This window comes from Nannospalax galili, unplaced genomic scaffold, assembly GCF_000622305.1.
Source record: "Nannospalax galili isolate Female #2095 unplaced genomic scaffold, S.galili_v1.0 scaffold786, whole genome shotgun sequence".
NCBI classification, from domain to species: Eukaryota; Metazoa; Chordata; class Mammalia; order Rodentia; family Spalacidae; genus Nannospalax; species Nannospalax galili.
The window spans coordinates 587677-614978 of record NW_008355774.1 but is presented as its reverse complement, the minus strand read 5'-3'; the positions used below and the strand labels follow the sequence as shown (position 1 = coordinate 614978).

Here is a 27302-nt window from a genome sequence, read left to right as displayed (position 1 = left end):
GGTTCAAGTAAATCTCTCCTCAGCTTGGTAAAATTGGAGTTCTACTTCAAAATACAAGAAAATTCATTTTTCTTAGAAGAATTTACATGGTATGGCATTCTAAAATTTTAGGTTATGCCCTTTTATCTAGGATACATGATAGCAATTTCTGTTTTTATATAGTTACTTACCCTTGGCCTCACTGCTCTAACCCACATTATTACTAGAAAGCCTGGCCTAATGTAAGAAATAATTACAGATAAAACTTTTTTTTTTCAGTGCTGCCTTAACAATTTCAGGAAAAGACTAAAATGCTTCCGATGTGGAGCAGACAAGTTTGGTAAGCGTGGATTCAGCTGTTTGGAAAATGCGGTTAAAACTGACGTATTGCCCATGAACCTGAGGAAAAGTGTAGATTTTTAGGATAGTTAACACACTAGTAACTATTTACCTGAGTCTTTTTACCTTGGGTTATATAGACGCTACTGATGATTGTTAGAGAATAGAAAATTATTTTCTAAAATTAAGGCTGTTTACCTGCTTTGCACTCTATGTCTGCTTTTGTTGAGTACATAGTAATGCTGTCCTGCACTGGCCCAGTGTTTGAATTCCACATTAGCCATGTCAAAACTATGAAGTTCAAGAATAGCCACAGATTTTTTAGAAAAAATAAATTTTCAGCATGGTACCCCACACCTGAAATCCCAGCACTCTGGAGGAGGATCAAAAGTTCAAGGCCAGCATGGGCTATATAGTAAGTTTTAGACTAACCTAAATTACATAGGTGAGATTATTTCAAAAGAATGGTGGTGGAAGGAATAGTGGGTTGGGGACATTGCTCAGTAGATATTCCATAGAAGCATGAGAATCTGAGTTCAGATCCCCAGCACTCAACATAAAACAAGCTAGGCATGGTGGCTCCACTGATAATCCTATGCTGGGGAGGCATAACAGGATCCCTGGAGCTCTCTGGCTTCAAATTTAGTGAGAGACCTTGTTGAAAAACAGAATGGGGGATAATAGAGATACCAGACATGGATTTCTGGCCTCTATATGCACATTATACGTGTACATAAACACATGCCTGTACCACACAAAGAAAGAAAAGCCTTCCTCCCCAAATAAAAGACTGCTACATGTACTTACGATAAAAATTTTAGCCCTCAGCAAGTGATTGAAGGCATAGGGATCAGAAATTCAAGGTCATAGCAAGTTTGAGACACTGTCTCATAAATATGTTAATGTATTTCTTTATTAAAAATACATTAGAAGCCAAGTGTGGCAGTGCACACCTTTAATTCTAGCACCTAGGAGGCAGGGGCAGGTGGATCTCTATGAATTTGCTGCTAGTCTGGTCTACATACGAAGTTCTAGGGTACATAGACCCTGTCTCCAAAAAAAATTGGGAGCTAGGAATGGAGGGACTTGTGGCTATAATCCCCGCACTTAAGCTAAGATAGGAGGACTGCCATAAGTTGGAGAGAGTAAGACTGTGTTTTAAAAAAAAAAATCCATTGAAAACATAACTTTAAAAATTGAAAAACATAGCCAGGGTTGTGGCGCACACCTTTAATCCCAGCACTTGGGAGGCAGAGGCAGGCGGATCTCTGTGAGTTCAAGGCCAGCCTGGTCTACATAGTGAGTTCCAGGACAGCTGGGGCTATAGGGAGACCTAGTCTCAAAAAGACCAAAAAAAAAAAAAAGAAAGAAAAACATGATTTGGGAGGACAGGAATGTGTCTCAGTGGTAGAGCTCTTGCCAAGCATGTATAGAGCTCTTGGTTTAACCCCCAAAACTACAAAAACAAGAGGGTTTTTTCATTTATCTTCAATTGGGTCTTCTTTACTCCTAGACTCTGAGCAGGAAGTGCCCCCTGGAACCACAGAGTCTGTTCAGTCTGTGGATTACTACTGCGATAGTAAGTTCAAACATAATCTTTTTTTGGGTTTTGTGTTAAAGTTGGCCTTTCTTAGCAATTTCAGTTACCTTGCCTTTTTCAAATGAGCAAAAACAGCTTTAGTGTGCCTTATAAAAAATTTTCAGGCCAGGTGTGGTGGTGCACACCTTTAGTCCCAGCACTAGGGAGGCAGAGGCAGGCAGATCTCTGTGAATTCAAGGCCAGCCTGGTCTACATGGTGAGTTCCAGGACAGCTGGGGCTACAGGGAGATCCTATCTCAAAAAGACCAAAAAAAATCATTAGTGATGGGACTGCTGAACTATGTCATTTGCTCATTTGCCCACAGCAATTATTCTTCGGAACATAGCTCCACACACTGTGGTGGATTCCATCATGACAGCACTGTCTCCCTATGCTTCCTTGGCTGTCAATAACATTCGCCTCATAAAAGACAAACAGACACAGCAGAACAGAGGCTTTGCATTTGTTCAGCTGTCTTCTGCAATGGTAAGGTTCTGGGTAAATGCCTCTTTTTCTTTTGGGAAAATGGTTTGTTGAGTATTCTGTAAGAGGGCAGTAGGCTAGGCAATAACTGGAATATAGCCTCCCGCCAGTCTTTCCTCTTTTAAAAGGAAAAATATAAATTTGAAGCCTGGAGAGATGGCTCAGCAGTTAAGAACACTTGTTCTTAGGGGCTCATGAGATGACTCAGCGGTTAAGAGCACTGACTGCTCTTGCAGAGGACCCGAGTTCGTTTCAATATTTTTTAAAAATTAAATTAGCCGGGCGTGGTGGCGCACACCTTTAATCCCAGCACTCGGGAGGCAAAGACAAAAAAAGAATACTTGTTCTTCCAGAGAACATGAGTATGAGTCCCAACACACATTAGACATCTCACATAGCTTGTAATTTCACCTCCAGAGTATCTAATACCCTATTCTGTCCTTCTCAGGCACCTGCCTGCACATGGCATACACACATACACATATCCATGTAAAGAAAAATATCTTTTATTATTTTAATTTCAATTTATGTGTATGAATGCATTGTTTGCATGTATGTAAGTGCATCTGTGTCATGCAATGCCCTCAGAGATCAGAAGAGAGCGTCAGATCTCCTGGAAGTGGTATTACAGATGATGGTTAGCTGCCATGTGGGTCCTCTGCAAGAGCCACCAAGAAAAATACATCTTTTTTAAAAATCTGTTTGAAGCCGGGCATGGTGGCACATGCCTTTAATCCCAGCACTTGGGAGGCAGAGGCAGGTGGATCTCTGTGAGTTCGAGGCTAGCCTGGTCTACATAGTGAGTTCCAGGCCAGCTGGGGCTACAGGGAGAACTTGTCTCAAAAAGACAAAAAAAAAAATCTGTTTTGAGGCTAAGGAGTTAGTTCCATGGCAGAGCATATACAAACAAGACCCTGGGTTTAATCTCCAGCATAAAACAGTTTTCAGAGTGTGACCACTGTATAGAGTACTGTATAGAGTACCATGCAGAACTGCCAGCTTTGGAAGTGGTGATGAGTGGCATGTAGACTCTGGATAACATGTTTATTGCATACATAGTGGTCATAAGCTATTGGAATCAGCAGAAAGTATTGTTATCCCTAAAGTAACAGAAGCATCTGTTGGAATGAATTTTTTTCCAGGAAATTAGACAGCATATTGGGAGTTTACTAGCTGTAGCATAGCTTTCAAGAAAAAGGATACACTCAGAAAGTAATACATGGGTTTTGGAGCCAGAAATCCCCAAACCAGTCCCACGTTTCCTAACAAAGTAAAAAGATAGCAAAAACCAGTAAAACTAAGGCTTCTTGGAGTTCAGAATAACTTGTGAAAGCAGGTCAATATAAGCATATTGACTTCCAGGTTTCATTTGTTGGCTAAATTTATCACATTAAAAACGTAACAAAGTAATTTTGTCACTAAAATTTTAAGCAAAAACAGCTTTGAGTAGCAATTGTGGTTCAAGTGATTTCAGTACTGTGTATGAGGCTCCTGAAAATCGGGGTTCAAAGCTGTAGAGTGAAAGCTTTTCAGTGCTAAGTTACAGACTTGATTTCTTTGGCTTAGTAAAGGTATTACCTATAAAGAATGGACAAAGCTGAAGTTTGTCAGTTTAGTCCTTTGTGCTTTGTTGTAGGTTGAGTTCGTTTTTTGTTCCTTTAATTATACTGGATAATTTGATGTCCCAGATGTATTTCTTTTCTCAAGTTTTTATATCCACAAGTATAGTAAGAAATTACTGCCTCTTTTTTTAATGAAAAGCTTTAGTTTTTTAATGGAGTTGGTGATAAGGAAATACTATTAATTACAGAACAAAATTGTTTTTCTTTATTTTCTCCTTCAGGATGCTTCTCAGCTGCTCCAAATTTTACAGAGTCTCCATCCTCCATTGAAAATTGATGGGAAAACCATTGGGGTTGATTTTGCAAAAAGTGCCAGAAAGTGAGTGGCTTCATTGTCCTTATTTCAGATTGCTACATTTGCACACTGACTTACCCATAGCTGTCTTGCCATTGTACCCCAGCTCCATGCTGTCAACACTGAGAAACTTTCATCCTTGGTTCTAGCCTCCTGTCCTCTATAACCAGTTAATAATGGTTGCCAGAAATGGTTTCTAAGCAAGATAAAGGCAAATATGTCAGGTGGTTTGAGAATACATTCTGTGTAAACTAAGCTGTATAGTGCAAGCTTATCCAGAAATAATCATTGGCTTGCAGAACAACATGCTTCCTATGTATTGCACTCCTGTCTAATGCTATAAATTTCCCTTTTCTAGACCTGTGAGATGATTTAGTGGGTAAAGTGCTTGCTGCACAAGTATTAAGATCTGAGTTGGAGTTTATATCTCCAGCACCCACATAAAAGCTAGGCCTAGCAGCATGTGTTTGTAACCCCAGTACTGGAATTGGGGCTGAAAGTGCAGCTCCTGGGGGCTCACTGTCCAATTTAGCCAAAACAGTGAGAGACTATCTCAAAAATTTGGTAGAGACTAATAGAAAAGGATACCTGATGGCAATCTCCGACCTCCACATGTGGACATATGGGTGAGCACAGCCCCAACACACACGTGTGCACACACATACTCAAGACACTAAAAAGAAAAAAATATTCCCTTTCTAATAGTAATAGTCATTCTACAGATACCTTTCTGGATCACAGTTGTAAATCAGCAGTGATACTACAGGGACACTTGCTCACTGAGATCGTTCCCCTTGGGGAATTTGGCCTTGTTAGCATTTGAGACCCCCTGAACAAAGGCTGGAATGAACTGCCACTTCCTTGGTACTATAGAAGCATAAACTGGGGGCATACAGAGAGAGAATCACATGATTACATCGTTGTGGTTTCAGAGACTTGGTCCTTCCAGATGGTAACCGTGTCAGCGCCTTCTCTGTGGCTAGTACAGCCATTGCTGCTGCTCAGTGGTCATCTACTCAGGTAAGAAAGTGGATCTTTTTAAGATACTATGGTCACCAACCATGGTGGCACAAGCCTTCAATCCCAGCACCTAGGTGGCAGAGGCAAGTTAATTTCCACATAGTGAGGACCTATCTCGAAAAACCAGAAAAGAAAAAAGATAGTATGGTCAGCAGGACATGGTGGCACATGCCTTTAATCCCAGCACTTGGGAGGCAGAGAGGTAAGTTCAAGGTCTGCTGTGGCTACAGGGAGACCCTGTCTCAAAAAGACCAAAAAAAAAGATGGTATGGTCATGGTATCTAGTTCTCAGAAATGAATTTGAAAGGTAGGTGGATCTCTATGAGATCGAGTCCAGCCTGATCTACATAGCAAGCTCCAGAGCTGCAAGGAGACCCTATCTCAATAAATACGTAAGTTCTAACATCTTTTTTTTCTGTCTTTTTTGAGACAGGGTCTCCTTGTAGCCCCAGCTGTCCTGGAACTCACTATGTAGACCAGGCTGGCCTCGAACTTAAAAAGATCTGCCTGCCTCTGCCTCCCAAGTGCAGGTTCTAACATCTTTATTTGATGTCCACTAAATTTGTCTTTCTCTTTTGGTATTTATAGTCTCAAAGTGGTGAAGGAGGCAATGTTGACTACAGTTACATGCAGCCAGGCCAGGATGGCTATGCCCCGTACAATCAGGTAGGTCAGTTTGACCAGCATTCAACTTCTGGTCTACTGAGTATATCTGAATATAGCAGCTGTAATGGTGGATTTTTCCCTCAGTACTCACAGGATTATCAGCAGTTTTATCAGCAACAAACTGGAGGATTGGAATCTGATGCATCTTCCACATCAGGTAGTAAACTTCATCTCCCTTTTACTTTTGTTTAAGGAAACTAGTTGAGGAAATACGACTTAAGTGTCTTAACTAGACCCAGAGGTATCCTGTAAGAATGTGAGTGGGCACTTTCAGGACTGTCACCATGTGTCCACAGTTTGGTAAAAGTTAGGGTTGTTGGGCTGGGTGTGGTGGCGCATGCCTTTAATCCCAGCACTTGGGAGGCAGAGGCAGGTGGACCTCTGTGAGTTCAAGGCCAGCCTGGTCTACATAGTGAGTTCCAGGACAGCTGGGGCTACAGGGAGACCCTGTCTCAAAAAGACCAAAAAAAAAAAAAAAAAATGTTAGGGTTGTTAACATCAAGACCTTAGAGACCATGCTGTGGTGAATTTTAGTCTTGAAATTCAGCTCTATCATTCCCTACTCCATGTTATCAAGAATAATGAGTGGTCCTAGAGCAGTGCTCCGACACCAGCCCAAAGAGTTAAAATAAAACAACTTCGGTGCTGGGAATATAGCTTAGTTTGTAGATTGCTTATGTAGCAAACACAAAACCCTAGGTTAGATCCCCAACACTACATAAAACTGGGCATGGTAGCACATCCCTTTAATCTCAGCACTTAGTCAAATCTTTGCTCATCCCAGAGCCATCATACAGAATCTATAACTTTGTGTCATACTGTAGTAGGAATTTATGAAAATGAAAATGTCAAGGGCCCTTGATGGGAATTAGGTTATTAAGAACTGACATACAAAGGCAGATGTGGGGACATATACCTATAATCCCAACACTAGGGAGAGAGAAGCAGGAAGATTGCCACTGTGATGAAGGATTTGAGGCTTCATGGTCTATATAACAAGATCCTGTCTCAAAAAAAAAAAAAAAAAAAAAAAAAAGCAACAACAACAAAAATAGCTGTGCTGCTTACACCTGTAATCTCAGGCAGATCTTGAATTTGAGGCCAGCCTGGGCTGCATAACAAATCCTTCAAGTTAAACGGGATTTCACAGTTGACTAGAATGAACAGTTGCCTGGGAATTCAGTGCTTTGGCTCTCCCTAACCCTTTTGTTTATCACCAGGCACGGCAGTGACTACCACCTCAGCAGCTGTAGTATCCCAGAGTCCCCAGCTCTATAATCAAACCTCAAATCCACCTGGCTCTCCGGTAATCCTGTGCTCTTAAATAAAGAATTGATGGCTGTTGGGGAAATTTGTATTGCTATTTAAATATTACTTGTTCCTGCTATATGAATCAGGATTGAATGATTACATGCCTATCACCTAACTGTCTTATTAGATGTAAAATTTTATTGTTTATGCATGTATTTTAAATATAAAATGCCAAGCAGGGTGTATTTATACTCTAAATGTTTTCAGCTTGGCACTTTGAACGTTGTCAGGTTGTGTTTTTCTATGGAATTGCCTTAGACTTTTAGGGCTGTGTGTGTGTGTGTGTGTGTGTGTGTGTGTAGGGGTCCTTCCTCCTGGATGATTGCAGTAATACAGTACACTTAAAAGGCGTTATAATTGAAATCATATTGAAGCTGCTATCCTTTCCAGACTGAAGAAGCACAGCCTAGCACTAGCACGAGTACACAGGCCCCGGCCACTTCCCCCACTGGTGTAGTTCCTGGTACCAAATATGGTAAGCCAAACTTCATGGGATTGTTAACAGTTGGAAGATTCTAATTGTTGGCTTTGTTAAATAGAAATCCCTTTCCCTTTGAAATGTGTATCAGAGGGACATTTGGGGATGTGAAGAAAGAACATTAAGGCCTGCTATATTTCACTGGCCTAGAATTTGACATAGAGTTTCTTACCTGGAATGACTGTTTACTGGATTTTGTTTTTACAGCGGTTCCTGACACATCTACTTACCAGTATGATGAGTCTTCAGGATATTATTATGATCCTACAACAGGACTCTACTATGATCCGAACTCACAAGTAAATGCTGTTTCCCTCCCTAATAACACTAGAAGAATTTTTGTTTCACATAGTACCTATATAGCATGAGATGGAAGTATTCCCTACAAAGGAATCTGTAATCCACATAAATTGTGGGGTTGTGGTTTGGGTTTTTTGGTGGGTTTTTGTTTTGTTTTGTTTTTTTTGGTGTTGTTTTCTTTTGTTTTGTGGGTGGGGAGGAATCTGGAGGGCTATGTGTTGATGGGGTGCGAGTCCCAGGGCTTTATGCATGAAACATTGAGCTACATCTTCATTCACCAGATAAGTTTTAATTTCTTCATAGCCACCAAGGTATAATTTTAATTTCAGAATTTAAAGTTAAAAAATGTTTAGAGACTCAGCAAGATGACTCAGTGGGTAAAAGTGCTCATCACACAAGCCTGACAACCTGAGTGTGATTTCTAGAACCCACAGTGAAAGAAGAGAACCAACTTTCCAAATTTGTCCTCCCACAAGCATGCATGTACCCTTACTCATAAATCACATATGCATGGGAATATTTTTTGGTTTCAGTTTTAGTTTTATTTATTTTGAGACAAGGTCTTGTGTAGCACCAACTGACCTTATGTAGACTAGGCTAGCCTAGAACTCACAGAGATCTGCCTGCCTCTGCCTCTGCCTCCCAAGTGCTGGGATCAAAGGCATGTGCCACTATACCCAGTTAAATAGTAAATTTTTTAAAATGTTTTGAAATGGCACTGGAGAGATAGCCCAGCAGTTAGGAGTACCGGCTGCTCTTGCTCAAATCCTAGCATCGACCTGATGGCTGTCTGTAACTCCTCCAGTTCCAGGGGATCTGACACCCTCTTCTGTCCTCCGCAGGCATTCATGACACAGGTGCACTTACATGCAGGCATAACACTCATACATACACTCATGAGGCAGAGGCAGGCAGATTTCTGTGAGATCAAGGCCAGCCTGGTCTACTAGAGTTCCAGGTTAATTTGGGCTCAAAAATAATAGTAGTAATAATAATTTTTAAATGATAATAAAGATTCTGTGCTTCACGTGGTAGCATATACCTATAATCCCAGTACTTGGGAAGTAGCAGCAGGACGATCAAGGACCACTTGCACTAAGTGAGATCTTTTCTAAAAGAGAAAGAGACCAAGCATGGTGGCGCACACCTTTAATTCCAGCACTTAGGCGGCAGAGGCAAAGGGATCTCTGTGAGTTCTAGACCAGCTGGGGCTACAGGGAGACCCTGTCTCAAAAAGACCAAAAATAATAATAATAAAAAAATTTGTAAAAGCCTAGCTAGAAATTTTAAATTATGATTTTTTGTGTGTATTTTTTTTCTAATTGAAATTAAAATTTCACTTTTTGTGTTTTTTTAATATTTTATTATTTTTATTTTATATGTATGTGTGTATTGTCTGCATGTAGGTAAGTGCATCCATGTCGTGCAATGCCCATGGAGAACAGTAGAGACTGTCGAATCCCCTGGAACTGGAGTTACAGACAGTTGTTAGCTGCCATGTGGGTGCTGGGATCCAAACCCGGGTCTTCTGCAAGAATTGCCAGTGTTCTTAACCACTGAGCCATCTCTCCAGCCCCCAAATTCACCGTTTTAATCAGTATATAATTCACTAGATTTTAGGATATTAACCTTGTTGTGCAACTGTCACCAGAACATTTTCATCATCTCAAGGAAACTACCCATTAAGCAGTCACTTCCTATTCACATACACAACCCCACTGGAACCACTAATACACATTTTTGTCTCTGGATTTCATGTAAATGGATTCAGAAAATATGTGACCTTTTTGGTGTCTAGCTTCTTTTCACTTAGAATGCCTGTGTATTCTTGAGGTTGAAATTTAGCAAATCCAGGGCATGATGTTTTATTTTTGGTAGTGTTTATAACTCTTAAGGAGGGAAAACAACTTTAACACTCCATAAATAAAATACCTGTTTATGGCCAGGCACTGTATATATAGCATAACAAAATTACTTTTAGCAGGAAGTTGGCATTGAGTGCTTGTGGTTTCTAAGAGGGAAGTGCAGAGCAGTGTGTCACCTGCCTGAGTGTGCCTAGTCTCTTCATTAGTTCTTCTATGTCCTTCATTTGTTCAGTCTAGCCATTTACATGGCAGTTCTCCTTTGTTCAGCCATAGAAGATAGGACCTCACACTACTTCCCTACAAGAGACATCACAGAGGAGCCAGCAGGTAGAATGGGTAAAGGTGCTTGCCTAGGACCTACATGGTGAAAGGAGGGAACAAACTCCAGCAAGTTGTCTCTGACCTCCATACATACACCATGATATGAATGGACAAGTGCATGTGCACACAGACACAAAGAAATAGAAAATTTTGGGTTTTGTGCTTTTTGAGACAGGGTCTCCCTGATAGCCCCAGCTGGCCTGGAACTCACTATGTAGACCAGGCTGGCCTTATGCTCATGCCCAGCAGAAATGTAATTTTTTAAAAGAAAAGGAAAAAGGGCTAGAGAAATGACTCAGTGGTTAAGAGCACTGGCTACTCTTGTAGAGGGACTCAGGTTTGGTTCCCAGCACCTACATGAAGGCTTACAACTGTCCTTAACTCCAGTTTCAGGAGATCTGATGCCCTCTTCTGGCCTCCATAGGCATTGCACAGCATAGATGCACTTTCATGCAGGCAAAATACTCATAAGATAAAAATTTTAAAGGGCTGGGTGTGGTGTGGTGGCCTTTAATCCCAGCACTCAGGAGGCTGAGGCAGGAGGATCTCTGTGAGTTCAAGGCCAGCCTGGTCTATATAGTGAGTTCCAGGACAGCTGGGACTACAGGGAGACCCTGTCTCAAAAAGAAAAAAAAAAATTTTAAAGGAAAAAAAGAGACCTTACCAATACTTTTCTGAGTCATTGCTGGAGCAGGTAGAATGATGAGTAAAGAAAAGAGTTGTCATCTATTCCTCTTTTTGATTGCCTGGGGGTCTAAAGGATTTTATCTCATGAGCTTACTGATGAACTGTTGACTGACTGTTGTGGAGAATATGTGATCTCTATGATATGCCCATATGTTCTGATGTCTACCTGGTTTATGTAAATACTCTGGCAGTTTGACAGTTCTCTCTCGGTTCTTGCTAGATAGTCTAGAGATTAGAATTAGATACAGATTGCAGTTGTAGCTCAGTTGGTCAAGTCCTTGTCTAGCATACACAGAGGCTCTCCGTTTAGTCTGCACAACTGTATAAACCAGATATGGTAGTACATGCCTATAATCCCAGCACTTTGGAGGTGAAAGCAGGAGAGTTCAGGAGTTCAATGTCACCCTCTACTACATAGCAAGTTTGAAGACAGCTTCAGCTTACACTACATGAGATTCTGTTAAAACAACAAAGTACCCTAGATTCTTGGAGGGAAAACATTCTACTTTTTCCTTAGAAGTTTTATGCTTTTTTGAGATAGGGTCTCAATATGTAGACTAGGCTGACCTTGACTCAAGATCCGCTTGCCTTCTGCCTCCAGAGTACTAGGATTTAGAAGGCATGCCACCATCACACCCAGTGCACTTCTTACTTCCTTATTAGATAGGTCATCCTGAAGTATGCCAAGGGTACCATGGTTCCTTTATGAACAGGAAATATGTATCACTAGTCCACAATATATTTCTATGCTTTGTTTGGGTTTTTGTAGCTGAGAATAACCTTGAAATTCTGATCTTCCTGCCTGTACCCTCCCAAGAGCTGGGGTTATAAGGATATGACACCACCAGACTTGTTTTTGGTTTTTTGTGTGTTTTTTTGGTCTTTTTGAGACAGGGTCTCCCTGTAGCCCCAGCTGTCCTGGAACTCACTATGTAGACCAGGCTGGCCTTGAACTCACAGAGATCCGCCTGCCTCGGCCTCTCAAGTGCTGGGATTAAAGGCATGTGCCACCATGCCCGGCTGGTTTTGGTTTTTTTACGGAGAGTTTCAACTGTGAGCCTGATCTGACCTTCCATTTGCTATTCTCCTGGCTAGAAATACAGGCATGCACCACTATATCCAACTGACAAAGTTCAACATAGCAGGACTGTGTTAAACTCTGCAGTGGGAGAGCGGTTAGCTAGCATATATATAAAAGACCCTGGGTCCAATCCCCAGTGCTGCAAAAATCTTTGACATAGCAACAAGTCTATATTAATTGTATTTCTTTTCTTCTAGTACTACTATAATTCCTTAACGCAGCAGTACCTATACTGGGATGGAGAGAAGGAGACCTACGTACCAGCTGCAGAGTCTAGCTCTAACCAGCAGGTGGGTCTGCCTCCCACAAAGGAAGGAAAGGAGAAGAAAGAAAAACCCAAGAGCAAAACAGCTCAACAGGTATGACCCATCGGGGGACCTGTGATACTCATAGAGATCCGTCTGCCTCTGCCTACCAAGTGCCAGCTTTAATTGGATTCTTTAAAAGACAATTGATGATACAGCTAAGTGGAAGAGTGGCCTAGCTTATGACTGTTGGCCAAGAGCCGAAACTCAATGTAGAGTGCTTACCTACCATTCAGTTCCCTGGGTTGGATCCCCAGAAAGAAGAAAAAGAAAAGTCTGAAAAGCCAGACTAGGCTACATAATGAGTTGAAAGCTACATGAGCCCCTGTCTCAAAAATAACAAATTGGATCCAGGAATGGTAGCCTACACCTTTGATCCCAGCACCTAGGAGGCAAGTAGGCTGGAGAGGTGGTTTAGCAGTTAAGAGTATATACTGTTCTCTGCAGGCCAGCTGGGGCTACAGGGAGACCCTGTTTCAAAAAGACCAAAAAAAGGAGCTAGAGAGATGGCTCATCAGTTAAGAGCACTAGCTGCTCTTGCAGAGGACCCAGGTTTGATTCTCAGTACCCACATGGTGGCTAACAGCCTTCTGTAATTGAAGTTCTGGGGGATCTGACACCCTCTTCTGATCTTTGTGGGCATTGCATTGGTACAGGTGCATTTACACACATGCAGGCAATACATTCATACACAGAAAATAAAATAAAAAAATTTTTTTAAATAAAGAGTATATACTGCTCTTACAAAGGACCTGAGTTTAATTCCCATCACCCACATTGGGCAGCTCATAACTACTTGTAACTTCAGCTTCAAATGGGTCCAACTCCTTTGACCTCTTTCAGTACTACCATCCTAGTTTATATAGTGAGTACCAGACCAGCTGGGGCTAAAGGAAGATCCTTTCTCAAAAAAAAAAAAAAAAAAGAACTGGGCATGGTGGCACATGCCTTTAGTACCAGTACTGAGAAAACAGAGGCAGGCAAATCTCTATGAGATAGAGGGCAGCCTGGTCTATATAGCAAGTTCCAGGCCATCTGGGGCTGTAGGAAAACCGTCAAAAAGAAAAAAAGGAGAAAAAAGCCAAGCACAGTGGCATAAGTTTGTAGTCCCAGTGCTAAGGAAGCAGGAACAGGAGAATCCTTGTTGCTTGCTGGCCACCTAGCCTCAGGCTAATGAGAGACCCTGTCTTTTTTTTTTTGTAATGTGTGTGTTATGTTTGCATGTAAGTAAGTGCACCTGAGTCGTGCAGTGCCCAAGGAGGACAGAAGCGGCTGTGGGATCCCCTGGGACTGGAGTTACAGACAGTTAGCTGTCATGTGGGTGCTGGGATTCTAACCTGGGTCTTCTGCAAGAACAGTCAGTGTTCTTAACCGCTGAGCCATCTCTCCAGCCCTGAGAGATCCTGTCTTAAAAATCAAGATAGATAGCTCCTCTGGCCTGGATGCATATAAACACTTATACAACAACAAAAAATTCTGGAAGTCTCATGGGCTTCTGAGTATTAATATTTAAAAAAAAAAAAAAAAAAAAAAACCTTTGATTGTATGTGGTAGCATCTCTGGAAGTATTTGTAGGTAGAAGAATAAGAGAGCCACAGGTTGGGTGTGGTAGCACACACCTTTAATCCCAGCAGAGGCAGAAGCAGCATTTTAGTGATAGTGTGTGTGTGTGTGTGTGTGTGTGTGTGAGAGAGAGAGAGAGAGAGAGAGAGAGAGAGAGAGAGAGAGAGAGGAGTCTCATACAGTCCAGATGAATTTCTGATCTTCCTGCTTCCACCTCCTTAGTGCTCATACTACAAAAGTGAACCACCATACCAGGTTCCATGCAGTGTTGGGGCTCAAACCCAGAGCTCCATGTAAACCAGGCAAACTCTGTACCAGCTGAGCTACATCCCCAGCCTGGGATAAGTTGTTTTTTTTGTGTTTTGTTTTGTTTTTTTAATTTTTTTTTCTTGGTCTTTTGGAGACAAGGTCTCCCTGTAACCCCAGCTGACCTGGAACTCACTTTGTAGACCAGGCTGGTCTTGAACTCACAGAGATCCACATGCCTCTGTGAGCGCTAGGATCAAAGGCATGCACCACCACACCCAGCAAGTTACAGGCTGTTGTAAGTCACCTGACATGTATGCTGGGAACTGAACTTGGGTCCTCTGCAAGAGCAGTAAGCATTCCTAACCACTGAGCCATTTCTCAAGGCCCCCTTCCTCTCTTTTTTTTAAATTTATTTGGGGTTTTTTTATATGCTTGAATGCCATGGCTTATGAGGTGGGGGGGTTAGAGACAACTTACAGGAGTCCGTTCTTTCCATGTGTGTTTCACAGATCATCAGACTTAGTAGCAAGTGCCTTTACCACTGAGCCATCTTGCTAGGCCCACAAGATAAGATCCTTGTTGTGGGGGGGTCTCTTTGAGATAGGGTCTCCCTGTTGCTCCAGCTGGCCTAGAACACACAGAAATCTGCCTGCCTCTGCCTCCCAAGTCCTGGGATTAAAAGTGTGTGCAACCACGCCTGGCCATAAGATTCTTTTTATTTTTTTTTGATGGTGGTGAATGGTGTTTTTTTTGTTTGGTTGGTTTTTGGTTTTTTTGAGACAGGGTCTCCCTATAGCCCCAGCTGGCTGTTACAAACCAGAGTGACCTGGATCTCACAGAGATCCGCCCTTGGAGTGGTGGGATTAAAGATGTGCACCACCACACCTGGCTAAGATTCTTAGTATCACAGAGAACTAAGTGTTTTTTGCTAGTGCTTGTTGTTTGATACTAGATTGCCAAAGACATGGAACGCTGGGCTAAGAGTTTAAACAAGCAGAAAGAAAATTTTAAGAACAGCTTTCAACCTGTCAATTCCTTGAGAGAAGAAGAAAGGAGAGAATCTGCTGCAGCGGATGCTGGCTTTGCTCTCTTTGAGAAGAAGGTAATAGCAGGAATAGCTGCATTTCGTAATGGGCACTTATATAAAACTTGAAGTTTATGACTTATTCTATTTCCTAGGGAGCCTTAGCTGAAAGGCAGCAGCTCATCCCAGAATTGGTACGAAATGGGGATGAAGAGAATCCCCTCAAAGTAAGAAAGTACCCCCTGTGTTTTAACAAAGTTTGTGGTTTATGTCTCACTTTCAGTCTCTGCTACATCTTGGCTAATGTGATTCCTACTTAAAATGTAATGCTTTCCTCTAGTGGTAGGTATTTGAGCAGCTTTGATAGAGTCCACACTGAAGGCTTTGTTTTCTGTGCCTGAGATCAGGTGAGATGGAGCGATGAATAAAGCCTGAATCCCTAAGCTCAGTAAATTGAGTTTCATTGCATCTGTAAATTGAATTTTTAATGGTCTGGAAAGAAAATTAAGACAAAGGAAAAGCTTACTCTACTTGATAGATACTGGTCTAGCTGGGCCATTACTGTGATCTGTCATTGTATTTGGAATTTTTATACATGATAAGTGGTTTGAAAACAGTCATCCCAGAACCTGTTTCTGGACCTTTTTAAAGATTGGCACCAGAAGGCTGTTAGCTTCATACAATTGATGAAATGTGATTTACTACTAAAAGGATACACATAGTAATGGAGATTCTCTCACATTTTAGCATTGCTTTAGGTACATAACGCTTTATCTTGGGAATTTCCAATGACTCATCTGCCTTTTCTCCCCAGAGAGGTCTTGTTGCTGCTTACAGTGGTGATAGTGACAACGAGGAGGAGCTGGTAGAGAGACTTGAAAGTGAGGAAGAGAAGCTGGCTGACTGGAAGAAGATGGCCTGCCTGCTTTGCCGCCGTCAATTCCCAAATAGAGATGCCCTGGTCAGGCACCAGCAGCTCTCCGACTTGCACAAGGTAGCATTGATTCTCAGAGCTGATAGAAAAAGGGAGGAAGTGGAATGATAAGAGTGACCTATGGTGAAGGTTCAATAAATACTAACTGTGAAATGGTTGCCTAGAATTATTCTAGAATATAAAGTACATAGAAGAATTATATTTTCACACCCCCAGGCTTTGGTTTTGATGCCGTGCTATATTAAATTGAGGTGTTTGGCTCTTGGAATACTATAAAAAGTGAAATGTTAGGACATTTCTTATTAAGATGTTCTGAATTCTAAATGTGTCTGTAAACTCTTTTGTAATAGCAAAACATGGACATCTACCGAAGATCCAGACTGAGCGAGCAGGAATTGGAAGCCTTGGAGCTGAGGGAGAGAGAGGTGAATGAAAATAGTGTGCCATTAGGAAGAGAATCTTGAGATAGCCGCCTTTAGTAGTTTCTGGGTTTTTGGATTGAATTTGTTTGTTTGGGGTTTTTTTTGTTTGTTTGTTTGTTTTTAGGTTTTTTTTTTTTTTTCTGTTTTTTTGAGATGGGGTCTTGCTGTATTCACAAACTGTCCCTGAACTCTTGGTTTCAAGCAGTCCTCCTGCCTCAGTCTTCCAAGTACCTAGCACTATAGCCATGTACCACCACATGAATCTTGCTCTTAACTTTTATTTGTAGCATTTAGTTTGAGGTTCCTGGGGCAAAGTGGAAAGGTCTATCACACACTTACTTGCCACCCAACCATTGCAGGTTATATAGGCTGACCTGGCCTATATGTGCTTTGTGAATTCCACACTGTCCTTTCATGAAGCTCACAGGAACAAACCCTCTTTAGACTACTCACAGATCCTGAATACTAGATGTTCACTGGTAGTGCACACTGAGCTTTATTAAGGAGAAAGTGTCTTCATTTGCCCCTGGTCAGGGAAGCCTTCATGAGTGATGAAAAAAGCTTCAAATTAGGCACTGGAGATTGTGGTGTGGAAGGGAGGAGTGGGCAGAGAATGGCAAACAGGGTTGAGAACAGAGTCTGTAATACCAATAATGGTGAGGCAGGTTGGGAGCCAGGCAGACAGGGTTAAATACACATAGAGGCCTATAAGTTAAAAATGAACAAGTGGCTGGGTAGGGTACTACATGCCTTTAATCCCAGCACTCAGAGGCAAAGGCAGGCTGATCTCTGAATTCAGTGTCAGCCTGGTCTACATAGTTACAGAACAGCTAGAGCTACATAATCTATTTTAAAGGTGAACAAATGGTTTAGAAATGTCTTTCCCCAATGTGTCTACTCAAGGCTTTTGCTTTCCCTATTAATTATATATAGTGCCAGCTCTCCAGGGTCTGCTGGGTAGTTCTCTGGAAGTTTCTTTAACACATATCTATTCCTGGAAGTGAATCTGTCCAAATTCTGAGTGGAGATAGGCAACTCTGCCCTCCTTTTTTAGGACATTTGACAAGCAATATGACCAAGTGTGGTAAAGAAAACAAGGGAATTTGGTATTTAAGACCAGACTTGAAAAATCAAGCTCAAGGGGCTGGAGAGATGGCTTAGTAGTTGAGAGCATTAGCTGCTCTTGCAAAGGACCCAGGTTCGATTCCCAGCACCCGCATGGTAGCTAACAACCATCCCTAACTCCAGTTCCCAGGAGATCTGGTGCCCTCTTCTAATCTCCACGGGCACAGCATACCATGAGTACAACTACCTACATGCAGGCAATACACTCACACACAAAAATAAAAATATTTTTAAAGATCAAGCTCAAATTAAAAGATACTTGAAATTAAAGTCTGGGAGTATTAGACTGTTTTAGGTTAAAATCTGAATATTTCTAGAAGCTTTGGAGGTTTTTTGTTTTTGTTTTTATCTTTTTCTTCTTCTATGTAGATGAAATACCGAGATCGAGCTGCAGAAAGACGAGAGAAGTATGGAATTCCAGAACCTCCAGAGCCCAAGCGCAAGAAGCAGTTTGATGCCGGCACTGTGTATGTGATGTGCACCATTTTCCAGTTCATTAACTGGGGCTCTAGCTGTTTTAAGTAACTGTGTGTTTGCCACTGGCAGGAATTACGAGCAGCCCACCAAAGATGGCATTGACCACAGTAACATTGGCAACAAGATGCTGCAGGCCATGGGCTGGCGGGAAGGCTCAGGCTTGGGAAGAAAGTGTCAAGGCATCACAGCTCCCATTGAGGTAAGCGTGGTGTCTGGCATTGGTAGATGCTGGATGTACAGCCTTGTTAAATAGATTACAAGGTAAAAGCATCCAGATGGGCTGAGATTCATCATAGCTTTACTTTCCCTGAAAGCTCTTCTTTCTTTCATCCTCCTCTTATGATTAAAAAATTAAAATTTATAGGACTGGAGAGATGGCTCAGCAGTTAAGAGTACTGGCTGCTCTTGCACAAGACTTGGGTTTGGGTCCCAGCACCCACATAGTGGCTAACAGTCATCTGTAATTCCAGTTCCAGGGGATCCAGTGCCCCTTTCTGGCCTCCACAGGCCCTGCATGCATGTGGTACACTTAGATACATACAGACAAAACACACATAAAATAAATAAAAATTTTGTTTAATTAAAATTTAAATCAGGATCTTTGAGATGACTCAGTGGGTAATTTACCACTCAAGCTCAGATTTTTGTTTTTGTTTTGTCTTTTTGAGACAATCTCCCTGTAGCTGCAGCTGGCCTGGATTCACTATGAAGACCAGGCTGGTCTCAAACTCACAGAGATCTGCCTGCCTCTGCCTCCCAAGTGCTGGGACTAAAGATGTGTGCCACCACGCCCAGCGAAGTTCAGGTTTTTTAATGTTTCTTTTGAGACAGGGTCTCCCTGTAGCTCCAGCTGTCCTGGAACTTACTATGTAGACCAGGCTGGCCTTGAACTCACAGAGATCCGCCTGCCTCTGCCTCCCGAGTGCTGGGATTAAAGGCATGTGCTGCCGTGCCCAGCAAGTTTTTTAATGTTTTATTTATTTTTATTTTATGTGTATGAGTGTTATGCCTGCATGTAGGTAAGTGCACTTGTGTTGTGTAATGCTCACGGAGGACAGAAGAGGCTGTTGGATCCCCTGAAACTGGAGTTATGGACAGTTGTTAGCTGCCATGTGGGTGCTAGGATTCAAATCCCAGTCTTATGCAGGAACAGTTAGTGTTCTTAACCGCTGAGCCATCTCTCCAGCCCCCAACTTTTTGTATTTTGAAATATATTTTTATTATTTTTATGTGTATGAGTTTATTGCCTGCATGTATGTGAGTACACCCGTGTCCTGCAATGCCACAGAGGTCAGAAGAGGGTGTCAGATTCCCCTGGAACTGGAGTTAAGGACAGTTCATAGCCACCGTGTGGGTGCTGGGAATCGAACCCGGGTCTTCTGCAAGAGCAATCAGTGCTTTTAACCACTGAGCCATCTCCAGCCCCCCAACTATTCTCCCTGTAGCCCCAGCTGGCCTGGAACTCACTATGTAGACCAGGCTGGCCTACAGAGATCCGCCTGCCTCTGCCTCTGAAGTGCTGACATTAAAGGCATGCACAAGCATGCCTGGCTACTACTTTTATTTTTAAGACAGGCTCTGCTTATATAGCCCTAGCTTGCCTGGAACTCAGAAATCTGCTTGTCTCTGCCTCTCCAAGTGCTGGGATTAAAAGTCAGAGCCATCACGCCCAGCCAATTTTTTTTTCTTTTTTTAAGCCAAGTGTGTGGTCAAGGCCTTGGGAAGCTGAGACAAGAAAGACCAAGACCAACCTGGTCAATTTACCAAGACCATGTGTTTAATCTACAATACACAGACCTTAGGTTCCCCAGTAAGTTCCACCTCCATCCCATGCCTATTTTAAATTCGGGATTTTCATCCATGAGAAGAAATCCCTAAATTGATCAGAGCCCAAATGGAGATAACAATCCTAGGTTCAGAACCTCAGACCCACTGATTGATTGCCCCTCCATGTCCAGGCAGCACAGTTAAAACCAAATTTTTATGAATCATGTTTATCTAATACATGGAGGTTCTGTTGGCATTGCCATCCTGGTATAACTTGTACCTATAATTACCTTTCCCAGGCTTCAACAGAGTGCATTGGTGGCCTTACTAGGCTTGGGTGCTTACTGAGTAGGTATTGAAAGGGGCACAGGGTTCATCTTCCTTAGCCAATTTTATCCCCCAGTCCTTAAACTACTCCAGGTCCAATATAGAAATCTTATCTTCATATAAACCTTACTATCTCTTGGAGGGGTGTGGGCAGGATAAGAGGTAGGTACAATCCATAATCAACTAGCTAGCTGTTGACAATCTTTTTGCTTCCCTAGGCTCAAGTCCGGCTAAAAGGAGCTGGCTTAGGAGCCAAAGGCAGCGCATATGGGTTGTCGGGTGCTGATTCCTACAAAGATGCTGTCCGGAAAGCCATGTTTGCCCGGTTCACTGAGATGGAATGAGACTGAGAAGAATCATTTGCAAGGAACACAGGGAGCAAGCCATCTCCTCAATTTGCCCTTCTGCCTGTCTCTCTAAGGGCATGCCTTGTACTATTAATAGTTTAGGGCAAACCATTTCATCCTTCAGTGTTTTCCCACCTTAAAGGAGCTCCTTATCTGGGTTTTCTCATGAATGGCCTTCCTGCCTGGGGATTTGGGGACAGACCAGAGGGGACAATGGGCTTTTTATACTTCAGTGTACATAGTGTAATGTAATGTGTTTTACATGTTGTAGCCTATGTTGTAGTCCCTCCTTCCCAGGGGCTGGAGATGCTCTAGGTGGTAAGCGACACCAAAACTACCACTGTCATTTGTTCTGATGTCTTTTCTTGGCAATAGCCTTGTGTATATTTGTATATTATACATTTGTACAGAATTTTGGAAGATTTTCAGTCTAGCTGCCAAGTCTGGCTCCTTTACAAAAGAAATACCTTGAAAAATGAGTTTCTTGTGTCCTTATTCTTAGTGGGTGGTAAGGCCTGTCTAAGCTGTGTATGTGTGTGTGTGTGTGTGTGTGTCTAAGCCAGTCGGGGTGTGGGGGGGGCAGTAAGGCCTGTTGAAGCTAGTCGGGGGGCGGGTGGCTGGAGGTGATTGGTTTGAGTTTGGGTTGTAGTCCTAACTGGCCTGGAACTTATTCTGTAGACCACATTGGCCTCAAACTCAGAGATCCACCTGACTCTGTCCCCCGAGTGCTGATACTAAAGGTGTGTGCACCATGCCTTTAATTTGGGTTTGGGTTTGGGTTTTAGTCTTTTTGAGACAGGGTCTCCTTGTAGTTCAGCTTGCCTGGAGCTCACTATGTAGACCAGGCTGGCCTTGAACTCACAGAGATCCATTTGCCTCTGCCTCCCCAAGTACTGGGATTAAAAGCATGTGCCACCAGGCCTGACTGGGTTTGGTAGGGTTTTTTAATATTTTTATTTTCTGTATGAGTATATTGCCTGCATGTATGTAAGTGCACCTGTGTCATGCAATGCCTGTGGAGGTCAGAAGAAGGTGTCAGTCCTCTGGAACTGGAGTTATAGATGGTTGTTAGCTGCCATGTGGGTGCTGGGAATCAAACCTGGGTCCTCTGTAGGAATAGTCTGCTCTTAACTGCCGAGCCTTATCTCTTGCCCTTTGCTTTTGTTTTTGGTCTTTTTGCGACAGGGTCTCCCTGGAACTCACTATGTAGACCAGGCTGGCCTTGAACTCACAGAGATCTGCCTGCCTCTGCCTCCCAAGTGCTGGGATTAAAGGCGTGCGCTACCAAGCCCGACTGTTTTTGTTTTTTAATGTGTATGAGTGTTTTACCTACAAGTATGCAAGTGCACCCATACACACCCATACATGCAGTTCCCCCTAGAGGCCAGAAGAGGGTACCTGATTTCCTGGATCTGGAGTTAAATGTATATATAACCTAGGATAGCCTCAAAGACTATGTAACCCAGACTGGCCTGGAATTTGAAAGTCTTTCAGCCCAAACCTCCTGAGTACTGGGATTATAGGTGTGCACTGTCATATACCCAACCTCCTCCAGTTTCAAAAGACCAACACGATGTGAATGCTTCTATCCAGTTTTCAGATTCTAGACCTGCCAGAAGAGGGAGCAGATTACTGCTCTATTTAGTAGAACCTCTCTGCTTTTTGTTGGTTGGTTTGGGTTTGGGATTTAGCTTTTTGAGATGGTCTCCTTGTAGCTCCAGGTGTCCTGGAACTCGCTATGTAGACTAGACTGGCCTCAGTCTCAGAGATCTGCCTGCTTCTGCCTCACATGTGCTGGGATTAAAGGCATGTGCCACCAACCTCTGCTCGATTGTTTTTTAACACTTCATGAGTCTGTCATCTTATGCCAGGGCCTTGCTAGTCTTTTGTATCATTCCAATTTTGGTGTGCTCCCAAAGTGAGCACCTCACTTTCATTTTTTTAATATTTTTTTATTTCTATTTTATATATATGAGTGTATTGCCTGCATGTATGTGAGTGTACCTGTGTTGTACAATGCCTCAGAGGTCAGAAGAGGGCTTCAGATTCCCCTGGAACTAGAGTTAAGGACGGTTCACTTTTTCAAAATGAAATGGGTCTTACTATGTAACCTAGGCTAGCCTTAACGTTGTCCTCCTGCCTTAGCTTCCAGAGTGCTGAAATTATAGGCATGCACCACCAGGCCCAGTTTCTCCACTGGGATGGAGAAACCAATTCCCATCCCCACTCCACCCCTCACCCCCACAGCATTCCCTACCTTCTGTCTTCCCAACTACTGAGGAAGTGCTCCAGCGCATTTTCTATTTTGGTCGATGACATCCCATCATTAGCACCAGAACAGAAGACATTTTGGCCAAACATGGTCTCACCAAGTAACCCTGACTGGCCTTAAATTTGCAGCAGTCCTACCTGTCTCCCAAGTGCTGGCACTATGAGCATGCACCACGATAGGCTAGGAAGACTTTTTTTTTTAATATATGTTAGCATTTTGCCTGCATTAAGTGTACTTTATATGCAGTATGTGCAGTACCAGTGGAAGCCAAAAGAGTGTCAGATTCCTGGAACTAGAGTTAAGGATAGTTATCTGCCATTGTGGGTGCTGGGAACCAAATCTGGCTTCTCTGAAAGAGCAGCCAGTGCACTTAACTGCCAAGCCCAGCACCAAAGGAAGGCCATTCTTGAAGAGGGCAGAAAGTGGGTCCCAGATTGTTGTAAATACCACACTACTAATGGGAAACAGTGCTTTAGCATCACTGATTTGATCATTGTTAGGGTAGGTAGTGCTTTAAAAACTGGTTCAGGCTTAGGATCAAGGTCTGGGGAAGGGGCCACAGGTGCCATGTTGGGCCACAAAGGTGCCAAGAAGAAGCCCCTGAAATACCCCAAGAAGCAGGCCAAGGAGATGGATGAGGAGGATAAGGCTTTCAAGCAGAAACAAAAGAGCAGAAGAGACGAGCTGAAAGCAAAGGCCATGGGGAAGAGTCCCCTGGCCACAGGTGGAATTAAGAAATCTGGCAAAAAGTAAGCTCTTCATATTCCCCAGATGATGGTGACCCTCTTGCATTCCTATTTAAACATCTGGATTCCCTGCCATAACATCTTTGCCACCTATAGCTAGAATAAAGTGATGTCCTGGAGCCTGTTGTACATTGTAATAAACTTTTTTTTTTTAGGTCTTTTTGAGACAGGGTCTCCCTGTAGCCCCAGCTGGCCTGGAACTCACTATGTAGACCAGGCTGGCCTTGAACTCACAGAGATCCCCCTGCCTCTGCCTCCCAAGTGCTGGGACTACAGGTGTGCACCACCACGCCCGGCTTGTAATAAACGTTTGTTTAAAAAAAAAAATATTACACAATGGTTCACTGTCTCTAGTTTCCATTCAGCCTACTCCTACCTCAGCTGTGAATTTTAAGTAAATCCAGCCCAGAATCCTGCCAGAGCCTGTTGTCCCATCTTTGTGTACTTTGAATTCTGTATCACCTTGAATTAAACCAACTCATTTAAAAAGGAAAAAAAAAAACAAAACAAACCTGGTTCTAGGGGGGGCGGGCTGGAGAGATAGCTCAGCAGTCAAGAGCATTGTCTGCTCTTGCAGAGGACTCAACCCAGATTCAGTTCCCAGCACCCAGTGGCAGCTTCCATAACTAGTTCCAGGGAATCCGATGCCCTCTTCTGACCTCTATGGACATTGCACAACATAGGTGTATTCACATACATGCAGACAATACTCTCATACACATAAAAATAAAATGTTTTCTTGCCGGGCTTGGTGGTGCACCCCTTTAATCCCAGCACTCAGGAGGCAGAGGCAGGAGATCTCTGTGAGTTCAAGGCCAGCCTGGTCTACATAGTGAGTTCCAGGACAGCTGGGGCTACAGGGAGATCCTGTCTCAAAAAGACCAAAAATAATAATAATAATTTTTTTTTAAAAAAAGACTGGTTCTAGACTGGCTTTTACAGAGGGTCACCGTTTTCCTATACTATGGTGCATAGGCTTTACATGGGTTAGAAATACAGCAAGGGCTTTCAAAGGACAGGTCCCAGCCAGCTGAGTGATGCCTTTTAAAGGTTGAGTGTATTGCAGTTTTGCTAGTGGAGGCAAATGGAAAAGGGGCCAAACAGTCATGCTTGGCAACCTCATAAATGAGGCCACAAGTTCCCAAAGCCTGGACACTGAATGAATCACCTGGACAAATATCTGCCAGGGTCAGTAACCTTGGGGACAGATCCACTTTACCTCCACAAGACTATGGGGAAATGCTGTTTTCTGCCACCTGAGCAGCAGTCACAAGCAGCCTAATTAGACACATCTGACAGGCAGCATGGATGGCTCTTCAGGTGAGCACAGGCATAATGGGATCTGGGAAGCCCTTAATTACCTACACCCAGCACATCAAAGGCTGGGTGGTAGCATCTTCCCTGGAGGAGCCAGTCCTCCCTCAGCCATCAAGCCTTAGTTGACTGCGCTACACCAGCAGGCACATTTGAATCCTCCGTGCACTATTTGCTGCCTTCTCTAAGCTGTTTAGTACTGCTTATATGCAGACAGCATTGGACCACATCTGTCAACATTAGTGTGGCCTTTTGACATAAAATTGAGGATTCCTGTGACTAGGAGGATCTGAGCCAATTCCTCAGAGGGGCTGGAGACTCCATCTTTCATCCATCCTGCTCTTCAGCCACACCTGTCACCAACCAAATCACCCTGCATCTGAACTGATGACCCCAGTTCTTAAGGTTTGACATGCTATATGGGGCCGAGGTCTCATGAAAGACCATGTTTGGAGTATCCTGGTGCTACCACTGTTAGTTCTCACCCTTGATAACTAAAACTGAAGGGCACAGGCATCTACTGTCCTATCAGGGTTAGTTTCAACCCCAGTCCCAAGGATGAATTCACTCTGACCTACTTCCAGGACTGCTGTTGCTAACCATGCTTGATTAGATTTAAGGGGCAAGTGTTCAGTGCAAATTCTCCAATCAGGAAAACCTAAATCCCACATTTGAAAGGTGCTTTGGCTAACCTGGAGAGAGCCTCCAGAGTTTCTGAGTCCAAACTACCCTTGGCTGGGACAGCTGCTACAATGCGCAGGGCTTTGAGGACCATCCAGGAGCAGCTGTCATGGCCATGCATCAAACAAGTTTCAAAGCCCAGATGAGTAGCCAGGCCTGAGCTAAGCTCCCCAGGCATGCACAGTCTAGCTGGGGGGTGGGGGTGGGGGTCTCAAGGGTGCCCAGAGCCCAGCCACACTTATTCCGGAGGGACAAGTGCTCTCAGGGACAGGTGGAGTGAGGGGGGAGATTGCAAGGAGACCCCACCCTGAAGAATACAGTGCTATTGGTAGCCACCAGGTGGCAGCACTTTATCACTGTCTGGCAAGGCCAGTTTCTGTGATAGTAGGTAGGAGAATGTCCCAGAAGCATTGGAGGCTCTCAGGACTTCTTTCCAAGGTTCTGAGGTTTAGGGAGATATGACTAGAACCTTAAAGCACCTTGCATGGATCCAGAGAGGTGCCAAGGCTGTAAGTTCCAGAGAGCTCCCCTCCTCCAAAAGCTCTACTGGCTAGAGTTTTCAGTCTGGTGTGGTGGGTGGCACATTCTTGTTTTAAATCCTAGTACTTGAGTGCCTCAGACAGGAAGAGTGTCATGAGTTCAAGGCCAACCAGAGCTACATCATTGACTGTCTTAAAAAAAAAAAAAAGAAGAAGAACCAGGCATGGTGGTACATACCTTTAATCCCAGCATTCAGGAAGCAGAGGCAGGTGGATCTGTGAGTTCGAGGCCAGCCTAGTCTACATAGCACTTTCCAGGTCAGCCGGGGCTACTGGGAGACCTTGTCTCAAAAAGACCCACAAAAAAAGGGCTTGGGAGCTGGAGAGATAGCTCAGTGGTTAAGAGCACTGGCAGCTCTTGCAGAGGGCCCAGGTTCAATTCCTGGCACCAAATGGCAGCTCGCAACCATCCACAACTGTAACTCCAGCTCCAGGGCATCCAACACCTTCTTCTGACCTCCATGGGCATTGCACAAAACAGATGCACCTACCTACATGCAGGGAAGACATTCATACACAAAAAAATAATAAATAATAAAAATAATTTTTAAATAGGCTTGGCACTAGAGAGATGACTCAGCAATTAAGAGCAATTGCAGCTCTTGCAGAGGACCCAGGTTCAATTCCAAGCACCCACATAGCAACTAACAACTGTCCTTAGCTACAGTTCCAGGGGCTCTGATACCCTTTTCTGACCTCTGTGGGCACCAGGCACTCACATTGTGCACATACATAAATGCAGACAAAACACTCATAAAAGTAATAAAAATAATTTTTTTAAAAAAAAGAATCTGCTACTGTTACTCATTGCCATAAGTTCAATAAAATGAGCAAAATATTTTTAAAACGAGTTGGAGAGATGACTGAGTGGATAAGATCATGTACTGCTCTTACAGAGAACTCAAGTTTGGTTCCCAGCACCCACTTCAGGCAGCTCACTAGCTCACTGTAACTCCAGCTCCACAGGATCTGACCCCTCTGGGCTCCACAGGCACTCACAGACATACACAAATAATAAAAATAGCCAGGCATGATGGCACACGCCTTTGATTCCAACAGAGGCAGGCAGATCTTTGTAAGATCGAGGTCAGCCTGAGTGAGTTCCAGGCCAGCTGCGGCTATCTGGGAGACCCTGTCTCAAAAAAACAATAAATTTTTAAAAAGGAAAAAAAAGGAAAAAAAA

At 43.2% G+C, this 27302-nt stretch overlaps 1 protein-coding gene and 1 pseudogene across 4 annotated transcripts in view; both read left to right on the top strand.

Annotated features, from left to right (window-relative positions):
- Positions 1-21046, top strand: part of Rbm5 (RNA binding motif protein 5) — a 37298-nt gene extending 16252 nt beyond the window's left edge. For all 4 annotated transcript variants that reach the window (XM_008853148.2, XM_008853151.2, XM_008853150.2 and 1 more), the window contains exons 8-25: positions 259-319; positions 1832-1897; positions 2224-2384; positions 4225-4322; positions 5231-5318; positions 5907-5984; positions 6069-6141; positions 7205-7290; positions 7686-7770; positions 7981-8072; positions 12225-12386; positions 15097-15246; positions 15324-15395; positions 15983-16162; positions 16453-16527; positions 18019-18116; positions 18196-18325; positions 20439-21046. In XM_008853148.2, the coding sequence (XP_008851370.1) occupies positions 259-319; positions 1832-1897; positions 2224-2384; positions 4225-4322; positions 5231-5318; positions 5907-5984; positions 6069-6141; positions 7205-7290; positions 7686-7770; positions 7981-8072; positions 12225-12386; positions 15097-15246; positions 15324-15395; positions 15983-16162; positions 16453-16527; positions 18019-18116; positions 18196-18325; positions 20439-20564 (1881 nt within the window). In that variant the 3' untranslated portion in view covers positions 20565-21046. The remainder of the gene's footprint in view (positions 1-258; positions 320-1831; positions 1898-2223; positions 2385-4224; positions 4323-5230; positions 5319-5906; positions 5985-6068; positions 6142-7204; positions 7291-7685; positions 7771-7980; positions 8073-12224; positions 12387-15096; positions 15247-15323; positions 15396-15982; positions 16163-16452; positions 16528-18018; positions 18117-18195; positions 18326-20438) is intronic.
- Positions 21047-23406: 2360 nt separating this feature from the next.
- On the top strand, positions 23407-23717 carry LOC108491771 (annotated as a pseudogene).
- The last annotated feature ends 3585 nt before the right edge of the window (positions 23718-27302 follow it).